Source organism: Hyperolius riggenbachi, chromosome 1 (genome assembly GCF_040937935.1).
Source record: "Hyperolius riggenbachi isolate aHypRig1 chromosome 1, aHypRig1.pri, whole genome shotgun sequence".
NCBI lineage: Eukaryota > Metazoa > Chordata > Amphibia > Anura > Hyperoliidae > Hyperolius > Hyperolius riggenbachi.
In genome coordinates this window covers 442,071,553-442,082,420 of record NC_090646.1, presented here as the reverse complement: position 1 = coordinate 442,082,420, position 10,868 = coordinate 442,071,553, and the positions used below count along the sequence as shown (strand labels likewise).

Genomic DNA, 10,868 nt, shown 5'->3' with positions numbered 1-10,868 from the left:
ATAAATATTTTGGTTTCCTTTGGACAAGATGTTATTTAAGCTATATACACATGTAGAAGTTCTGTCAGCTGAACATGGATAAAGAAGGGGGAGATGATCAGGAGGCGTCTGTGGAAACTTCTGTAGCAACTGGCTAAGGATTTTCCAACTTGGCAGATTACTGAAGAGGAACTAACATCTGGTGACATCGATAAGCAACAGACATATTATGCAGCTTTAGTTTTAATGCCTTACAAAAGGTTTTTCACAAAAGATCACCACCAAGGCGTGTTATATCGAGGATTACTCCATGTAATGCACTCTGGCAGGGGCGTTGCTAGGCTCCTATGAGATCCGGGGCACTTTTGGGCACTGCAGCCAGAAAGAAAATGGGTGTGGCCACGCACCAGAATGTGGATGTGGCCATGAGTGGAACCAAATTTACATGAATCTAACAGTGGGCTGAGGACTGCCCAGCAAATTGTTGGATAAAGCCCCCTCTCCAATAATACCCCCCCCCCCCCCCCCCCCCCAAAAAAAAAACAATAGGCAGTGTCACTTAAACATAACTGGCAGAGTTACCTGGCTTTTTGTGCTGGCTGGTCTGGCTTTCTGCTGGGTAAGCGGGCCTGCTGTAAGGTTTTCTGGCAGTACCCCCACAACATTCCCTTACCTTCTAGTGGACCTCCTCCCATGCTGCCACGGGCCTCATTGAGGCACCACAACTCACAGCATGCCTCTATTGAAGAACCACAGCTCCCTGCATGCCCCCATAAAGGCATCACAGTGCCCAGCATGGCACCACAGCACCCAGTATGCCCAGAGGCACCACAGCAACCAGCATACCCCCGATTGATGCACAACAGCTCCCAGCATGACCACCATTGAGGCACCACAGCTGCCTGGGGGACATCCGGGGCACGTGTCACTGATCTTTGGGGCTAGGAATGCCCCTGCACTCTGGGACAGATTACAGTCAAGCATGTGGTTTAGGCCATCAGCTTTTCATAATCTGCTTTATTTTATAAACGATAGATACCCTGACACATCCTGCATGACTGAGGACTGTAATCTACATCACAGCGCATTAATGAGAGAATTCCAGAACTACAGTGAAGCTCAGAAATTTCAGCTGGAAGTAAGCCACTTGCAACCTGAAGACTCACTTACAGTAGCAAGAAAACGTATGTAAACCCTTTGGAATTATATGGATTTCTGCACAAATTGGTAAAAAAAAATGTTATCTGGTTGTCATCTAAGTCTCAACAACAGACAATCACACAGTCTGATTAAACTAATACCACAGAAATAATTAAATGTTTTCATGTGTTTATTGAACACACCATGTAAACATTCACAGTGCAGGTGCAAAAGTATGTGAACCCTTGGCTTTAATAACTAGTTGAACCTCCTTTGGCAGCAATAACTTCATCCAAACATTTCTTGTAGTTGCAGATCAGACGTGCACAATGGTCAGGAGTAATTCTTGACCATTCCTCTTTACAGAACTGTTTCAGTTCAGCAATATTCTTGGGATGTCTGGTGTAAATCGCTTTCATGAGGTCCTGCCACAGCATCTCAATCCGGGTAAGGTCAGAACTTTGACTGGGCCACTCCAGAAGGCAGATTCTCTTCTGTTTCAGACATTCTGTTGTTGATTTACTTCTATGCTTTGGGTCTTTGTCCTGTTGCAACACCCATCTTCTGCTGAGCTTCAGCTGGTGGACAGATGGCTTTACGTTCTCCTGCAAATTGTCCCGATAAACTTGGGAATTATTTTTTTCCTTCGATGATAGCAATCTGTCCAGGCCCTGACGTAGCAAAGCAGCCCCAAACCAGGATGCTCCCACCACCATACTTCACAGTTGGGATGAGGTTTTGATGTTCGTGTGCTGTGCCTCTTTCTCCACACAGTGTTGTGCGTTTCTTCCAAACAACTCAACTTTGGTTTTATCTGTCCACAAAATATTTTGCCAGTACTTCTGTGGTGCTCTTTTGCAAACTTTAAACGTGCAGCAATAGGTTTTTTTGTGAATAGTGACTTCCTCTGTGGTATCCTCCTATGAACTCCATTCTTGTTTAGTGTTTTACGTATTGTAGATTCGCTAACATGTTAGCATATGCCAGAGATTTTTGTAAGTCTTTAGCTAAGACTCAAGGATTCTTCTTCACCTCATTAAGCATTCTGCGCTGTGCTCTTGCGGTCATCTTTATGGGACAGTCACTCCTAGGGAGAGTAGCAGCAGTGCTGAACTTTCGCAATTTATAGACAATTTGTCTTAGTGTGGATTGATGAACTGCAAGGCTTTTTGATATACTTTTATAACCCTTTCCAGCTTTATGCAAGTCAACAACTCTTAATCTTAGTTCTTCAGAGAGCTCTTTTGTGCAAGGCATTATTCACACCAGGCAATGCTTCTTGGGGAAAAGCAAACCCAAAACTGGTGTTTTTTTTATAGGGCAGATGTAACCAACACTTCCAATATCATCTCATTGCTTGGACTCCAGCTGGCTGACACCTCACTCCAATTAGCTCTTGGAGAGGTCATTAGTCTAGGGAGTTCACATACTTTTCCCACCTGCACGGTGAATGTTTACATGGTTTGTTCAATAAAAACATAGAAACATTTTATTTATGTGGAATTAGTTTAAGCAGACCGTGATTGTCTATTGTTGTGACTTAGATGAAGATTACATCACATTTTATGACAAATTTGTGCAGAAATCCATATAATTCCAAAGGGTGCACATACTTTTTTCTTGCTACTGTATACTGGAGCTACCATTACAAAATTCCAAAACCCTGTCACAGGTGGAACTGGCAAAAACATTGGGTGTCTGTCTTCTAAAGTTTGTAAATCTTCAATGGTGATGGCCACTTAGTCTTTACAGCAATATGTGGAGTTCTGTGTTCAGTTCAGCCTGTATAAAAGTTCAGTGTTTAGATTTTGGATACGCTCTGGTGAATATCAAGGTATTGATAAATTCTTTAAATTGGGCGCATTACAACAACAACAAAAAAAATAACCTGGAGCACACAATATAGTTTGAGCAATTTAATTTGTAGTGTACAAGAACTTTTCGGGCGAAGCTCATGGAAGATGTTCATGAAGTTCATATAAATGAAGCAGTTGCAAAAACTTCCAAATGATGTCCTTAAAATATTATAAAGTGCACCTCATGCCAAGCCAAGAACAGAATGGAGTTTGGAAGATGCCTCAACTGGAATGGACATCAATGCGTTCTGCAGCTCCTGTGGGAAGTGTTGTGCAATGTTTCTTAAAAGGATAATGAGAGCTTCTTCTGTGTCTGCACAGAGGAAAAAAATATACAAACATAGTAAATATAACATTTATATTCATCTCGATGTAATGCTTGGAGAAAATAGCTCTTTACATTGATGGTAAAAGGCATGGACCTTTATTACTCTGCACTTGGTAGACTGACAAGTATCTGAAGGCCAGCCTACTCTATATGTGCACTATTCTATGGACCAGCCATCCTAAAACTAGTGGCTGTTGCCTGGATGCAGCCTGCTGACGTCACGTTTCTGGCCACTTCCTAGTTTGATAGCCTGACATTTACCCAGAAAATATAAGCACAGAGGTGTGCACGTGACTATGACATGACACATGGTGAGCACTCAAAGTGGCCATAAGCTGGTAGATAGCTGCCCGACATGCCCAAACAATAGCTCTCTGAGCGACATCTGATCAGAGGGTAGCCTATTCCTGCCACACACTGCAAACGGCTTGATAGCCATAAAAAATACAGATGTGCTACAGCAGTAGGGCCAGAAGATTGCCCCTCCAGGTCTCTACCACGTAATAGTCATCCTCTGTGTGCTCACAGCATTCCCCCCCCCCCCCCCTTGTGTCGTCCTGTCTCCATCCCCACTAGCTGCCTGTTCTCAGTGACTCGGCAGCATGTATGTAATCTACATAACATACCGCCGGGTAATGAAGAACAGGTGATCATCGGGGATGGAGACAGAAGGGCACAAGAGGGGAGTATCGGTGGGCGAGTGTGCTCCACTGCAAGCACTATGCATCAAAACGGGACAGCAGTTAGCCCCCTTTCAAGCAAGTTTTCTGTCCAGAGTGATTAATTTCAGATGGAACTCGATTGAAATTATGATCAGGCTGCCATGTTGGGGCATCAATCTCTGGAAGATTTGATCAAAGTGATTAAATCTGCAAGGAAAATGGATCACTGTACGAGCACCTTAAGATCTATAATTCAGACAACAAAAAGTTCCAGCAGTTTCTGGAGTGTAAACTGAGTCCACCCCCTTCCTCTCTTACTAAGCTGCAATGATTGGCCATCTGTCACTTGACTGGTGCCCACTAATCCTGTAACCGATATAACATGACTAGAGATAGTGACAGTTGGTCAGTGGAAGCAGCTTAGTGTGAAGATGACATTGGCCTGACTCTTCCTCCAAAAACAGTTGAACACAGGAGAACCTAACCACACTTGCTGGAGCTCTGGTGTCTTAATGGACCACTCCAGCAAAAAGTAAGCAGTTAAAATCTGACAGAACTGACAGGTTTTGGACTATCCCATCTCCCTCACAGGGGATTCTCAGGGTTTTCTTTGTATTCAAAAGCATTTCCTGAATGGCAGTTGCGAAGTCTAACTGACAAAATAGTGTGCAAGTGAGTAGGGTGGCTGGCTGGTATCTTGCGATTTTGCTGGTATCTTCTGTTCAGGAAATGCTTTTGAAAACAAAGAAAACTGAGAATCCCCCCCATGAGAACATGGACTAGTCCAAAAGCTGTTGGTTCTGTCAGATTTTAACTATTTACTTTTTTCACTGGAATGGACCGTTAATACGGCACACACAAAACATAGTAGCAAAGCAAAATGCAGAAAATGCTATAAAGATACCTGGTTGGATTTCCTTTGTCCCCAAGACGTGACCAAATACTTTGGCAAGGTCATTAATATGTGCCATTACCTACAAGAAAGAAACAGCATTCATGAAGACCACACAGTAAAGTGAGCTTATCAGTACTGCAAGCTATCTGTACACAACATATGTCTGTGGAAAGCCTGGCTGCCTTAAAGCTGTAGCACACTCCCCACGGAAGTTGGAGCTGGGATGCGCACAATCCAAAGGGGAAACATTGCTGAGGTGTACAATTCAGTTTAAGGTGAAGGAGTTTAGCTGTCACTTAGGGCCTATTTCCACTAGTGCCGAATTTGGCATGAATCTGCAGCATTTCCCCACAGATGAGAGGGGCGGGGAAAGCTGTCTGACCCTTACATGGGCTTGACGTCCAGATAGCACTGAGGTGCAGAATCTGGAATCTGTATCTAAATCCCTATAGCCGTGCATGGCACTGCTTACAGGTTCTCACAGCAGAATGGGAGCCAAAACAGAAACGGCCACGGCTCCAAGAGGAAACCAGCCCTAAAGCTCTGTGGATGGTCGATTTTGGTTGCACAGGACAATTGTTTTTGACTGTCTTAAGTAACAGTTTATCATCAAGCAGGCCGCCTACAACATCATTTAGCGATCTGCCAGATCACTAAATGACTGACACACATGACCACTATTGTTTATCGCCCCCCCATTAGTCCTCCCTTATCGCCTCCCTCTCCCTTCCACAAGTCAAAGAACAAGTAGCATGTCTGTAAAGTGCCCATTCTGAAATTATCATAGTAAAGGAATATCATCTATTGTTTTCTGGGACAAGTACAAAGCATCTGTACGCAGTGTTAGATCTTACTGAACTCCATGCAATCCCAGCTTTGGAAGCTCCTGGAGTGTACCTTTTAACGCCCTAGGCTCACTATGACCAGCCGCTCCCCCCCCCCCCCCCCCCATCTCAACACCCCCAAACTTTACACACACTTTTTTCCCAAGGAAAAAGTTTTAAAGTAAACTTTACACAACATTTAAGAAAAAAAACTTAATAGATCCTGGTGCCCACGGTTCCTACACTGGGACCCTCTAAACATAGTAAAATCCCTCAGTGCTGCCTGGGACCCTCTTCTTCCTTGTGGCTGCACTCCAGTCTGAGTGCAATCGTACTGGATCTGTGGGAGTATGGTCCGCACATCCCTAGTAGCTCAAAGCCTTTGGTACATGTCTGTTTCCTCTGTGCACTAGTGACTTTGGACTAATGGGAAGGTGAGGACCATACTCATGCATGCCCAGTACAGTTACACTTGTACATGGGAGTGCAGCCATGAGAAAAAAAATAGGGTCCCTGGCAGCATTGGGGGGCTGAATATGTTCATGACCCTCAGTATAGGTAGCCAAACTATGTCCACCCCTTTAGAATAGGAAGCCAGGTGCCCCCCAGTATAGGTAGTCAGATGCTGTCCACTTTTACCCCCTTTTAGTATAGGTACCCAAATGCTATGCCCCCCTTAGTAAAGGTAGCCTGGTGCGGTCTCAGTCGCCCAGCCCCTTTAGTATAGGTAGTCAGATGCTGTCCCCCCATTGCCCCCCTTTAGTATAGGTAGCCATATGCTGTGCCCCTTCTTAGTATAGATAGCCAGATGCTGTTACCCCCCCCCCCCCCTCCTCTTGTATAGGTAGCTGAATGCTGTGGTACCCCCACCCTTAGTATAGGTAACCATATGTTGTCCCCACCCCCTATAGGCAGCCAGATGCTGTGCCCCACCTTCAGTATAGGCAGCCAGATGCTGTGCCCCCCCCCCCCCCCCCCACATACACACACACTTTAGTATAGGTAGCTTTGCTTAAAGCTGTCCCTACCCCCTTAGTATAGACAGCCATGTACTGTGCCCCCCTCCACACACTTTAGTATAGGAAGTTAGAAGCTGCCAGCCCTCCCCCCCTTTTCAGTGTAGGTGAGTTAATGCTGCTTCCTCCCTCCCAGTATAGGCAGCCAGATGCTGTGCCCCCCCCCCCCCCCCCCACACACACTTTAGTATAGGTAGTTAGATGCAGATTCCCCTCTCCCCCTGTTCCCTAAGCTGGAGCCAGTGCAGATCTCCTCGTCCCCTTCCCCGGCTCCACCTCCCCCCTCCGAACGGGAACAGTCACTCGCCTCTCCCCAGACTTCCAGCACCAGCTCTATTTCCTGCTATCGATCCCTGCCATGTGACTCACCGGTAATGTGCCGGCAGTGAGTCACACGTGAGAGACTCCAGCAGGAGATAGAGATACACAGCGGCCAGCGGCTGACAGAGGCAGCTTTGGTGCTGGAAGTCTGGGGAGAGGCAAGTGACTGTTCCCACTCGGAGGGGGAGCGGGGGCCGAGTTAAGTAAACCGGTCGATGTCCGCCGCCGACAGCCTCACTTCAGCAATGCACTGCCCTCCTGCCCAACCAGGTCTCTGGATTACGAAAGAGCCTGCCTGCAGCCTACTGGCTGCTGCAGGCTCACCTCAAGTCAGTGAAGGGGCGGTTGCGACTTTGGACTTGCGGAGCGATTCTTAGGGCTGGTAACAGGTGCATTCAACCTGTCACCACCCGCCCCTCTGACTATGCTGAATTCTGGCACCCTAGGCACGTGCCTTGGGGACCTTCCCCCAAATCCAGCCATGTCAACACAGTTTGGTTAGTGGTATACTACAGTGGTACTTTTGTCAATGTCATCAAAATACCTAATTTACCTTCAGATAAATCAGCTAATCTCCCAGTTTATATCAGGTAATAAGGAGGTTGTCCGAACCGGTTGTGTGCAACATTACCCAAAGAGCCTCTAAACTATCTCGTGCACATATGAGCTGTTAATGATAACAGAACGGTTTAGTGAAAAAATGTGAAAGTGAGGTTTCATGCTGGAAAAACAAGCAAATGGATATTGATGTTTTTCCTTTCTTTGCAAATCTACAGTAACATGAGTGACACAATCAGATGATGCCATCTTCTCCTCTCCCCAGTGAAATATTCTTGTCACATAACTATTAGAAGTTTGGTTGCTGTCATTGTTCTCTCTTCTGGAATGTGATTTTTACACAAGTACAATAGCAACTCTGCTTTGCAGAAAGCATCCTTCCGTTGCTTTGAATTGGCAGAATAGGTTAGCTTAACAGGTCCTACAAGTTCCATTGTTTATAGTACCTGCAGCACAGACCTGCTTATTGACAGAGATTGGTTATACCTCTCAGCCAGTATGACCTGACCTGCCGAGTTCTGCTTATGTTATTTCCAGTCATAAAAGAGCACCTGTACTGCAGCAGTAAGGATATTACTGATATGCTTGACACAGATATCACTAGTTGGAGATTCAAAGTATATGCAGGCTACCAAATGATTATCTTGCATGTACAATTAATAGTGCCGACCGCCGAGGGCTCCGCTCCGGGGTGTACGTAATGCAGAGCAGCAATGCGTTACACATTACCTCCTTCCAGAGGTGTGACAAGTCCTCTTCATTCCTTTGCAGAGTACAAGCACTATACAGAAAATCACCATGTGGCTTCTATCCCTGTCACATTACATGCCATGATGGAAGCCGCATGGCGATTGGCTGTGTGGCGGTTGTACACTGAGGAGGAGTGAAGAGGCCGCCTCCTGAAGTAGGCAATATATAATTCTCCGCTACCGCTCTGCACAACGTACAGGAGCCAGTCCCCCATGATGAAGTTTGGCCTAATACTGGGGGGTGGGGCAACGCAATGTAATTACACCCCACCCATGGGAATCACTTAGTACTTTTGGCTCACAATTAATGTCAGGGCCCCTATGGCCCAGTGAACAGGATTGTTATTTACTGTATTTATAAAGAGCCAACATATTACGCAGTGCTGGACAATAAATACTCTTGTCCACAATGTCCAGCTGTAGCATATACTGTATTTACACACATTATGGAAAAATGGACTCCAAATTGTGACTGATATTATCCACATGAATGTATGGGGGTTTTCTGCTCCTGCTAACATACCTGGGAAGGATTTTTGCCATACAGAAATGCAATGCATTTAAACACTATTCTGTTTTCCTCAAAATCTTCCCTCAGTGGCAGAGAGCGGACCAGAACAGGGAACACCTATAAAGAGAGGAGGGAGGGAACACAGAAATGAGGCACTCATAAAACATAAATACAAAGAGAAGGCAGGCCAAGAAAAATATCTAAATTAAAAGTTTAATCCAAAGATACTATTGCAGCAACATTTACTGCTAGCATAACAGAGTAATTATATGTAATACTGTGAACTGCGTAACAAAGCAGGTTTACAAGCAACACAAAAGCAATAATTGTTGCCTCTGGAATAACTACGAATAAAGTTTTCATTACTAGTTACAGGCAAGGTTCACCAGATCAAGATTGTATGTTACATGGCATCAGGTGGTGTGGTGTCCTGAGACTTTTTCATTACTTCATTGGTTTTAGCAGGAGTCAAACACTGGACATTTTCTATACTGAACTAAAAGCTATTTTTTATTGAGCACGTTGCTCTACTTCTACTAAATGGCCCTTTGTATCAGTTTTTTTTGTTATAATAGTACTGCACATTTTATACAATGTGGGCAGCCCAAAGCGTCAACAAGGTTTTGAGTGTTATCAGCAATGTTTATTTATTTTTAAATAAATACACTAATGCTAGGTACACACGCCACAATTTTCTGACATATTTACTGTCAGATCGACTATTTTTAACAGGCCCGATCTGATTTCCAAACAATTTTCCATAGCAGTGAATGGAAAATTGATTGGAAATCATATAGTACCTGTTGGAAATAGTTGATCTGACAGTAAATTAGTCAGTAAATTGTATCGTGTGTACTTAGTTTTAGGGCCAGTTCTAGACTTTTTGCCTCCACATTTCTCTGGAGAAACTTTGGCTTGTTAAACGTGGAAGTCATCTCCGCTCTAAGTACTTTTTTTTTTCTTCAGTCAAGTCAGCACCATCAACAGTATAAATAGCTCAATTTTTTAATGTCGTCCAGGGACTCTTCCCCAACTTCAACAGGAGACCGAGAAGGAGAGGAGGAAAGAGGTACCAACAAAAAAGGCAAAAACAGATCAGACAGTGCAAAAGCAAACAAGATGAATTTGCGACAGAGTCCAGCGGACTGCCAATTAGTTGTTAATCTCTCACGGGATACTCTCACAGAGGATGAAACCCTGATTTTTTAACATGGATTTGTGCAGGTTCTTTAGGAATATCAAATTGAAACAATATTTTGCAACATTGCCCCCTTGGCCAGTTTCCAATGAGGTTAAGGAGGAACAGGAACTTGCTCTTAAACCACTAGGATTGAGAAACAAGAGTGCTTTTAATCCATCCAGTCATCCTGTAATTGACATATTCATTAACAAGGTCAATGAGGAGTTATTGCAACTGGAGACTGAATATGGAAAAAGGAACTTCCATGTTTCTGCTAACCTGACAGCTGGGGAGCGATCAGCACTCAAGTCCTTACATGAAAATAGGGCAATTACTATTCGATCAGCTGACAAGGGGGGAGGCAGTGGTAGTGTTAGACACAGATTACTATAGGCAAGAAATTATGCAACAGCTAGCACAGGAAGGAATTTATCTGAAGGTTGAGATAGACCCCTTGTTCAGGATTCAGAAATTGATTACATCTCTTGTGGAGGGTGCACTGGAGAAAAATATCATTGATCAGGACTGTGCCCGGTTTCTTATTAAGGATCATCCTAGGACACCAATACTGTATACCTTGCCAAAGATCCATAAAAGCTTAATTGCACCACCGGGTAGACCAATTGTGTCGGGGGTGGATTCAGTATTTGTTCCCCTGGCACAATTTGCTGATAAATTATTACAGCCAATTGTACAGTCCATTGATTCATACCTACGAGATACAAATATGTTCATTGACAAATTAAAAAATTTAACAGCAATTACTTCGGAATCTCTGTTGGTAACATTAGATGTTGAGAGCCTCTACACCTCCATCCCACATGATGGGGGTGTAGAGGCCGTGGATTG

General features: G+C 44.4%; 1 protein-coding gene across 1 annotated transcript in view; it reads right to left on the bottom strand.

The window, feature by feature from the left end:
- Positions 1 to 3,020: 3,020 nt before the first annotated feature.
- IPO4 (importin 4) overlaps positions 3,021 to 10,868 on the bottom strand; it is a 150,385-nt gene continuing 142,537 nt past the window's right edge. Inside the window, exons 28-30 of the mRNA XM_068238106.1 lie at positions 8,852 to 8,956; positions 4,870 to 4,939; positions 3,021 to 3,288 (exon numbers count right to left, since the gene is read on the bottom strand). Of these exons, the coding sequence (XP_068094207.1) occupies positions 3,158 to 3,288; positions 4,870 to 4,939; positions 8,852 to 8,956 (306 nt within the window). The 3' untranslated portion in view covers positions 3,021 to 3,157. The remainder of the gene's footprint in view (positions 3,289 to 4,869; positions 4,940 to 8,851; positions 8,957 to 10,868) is intronic.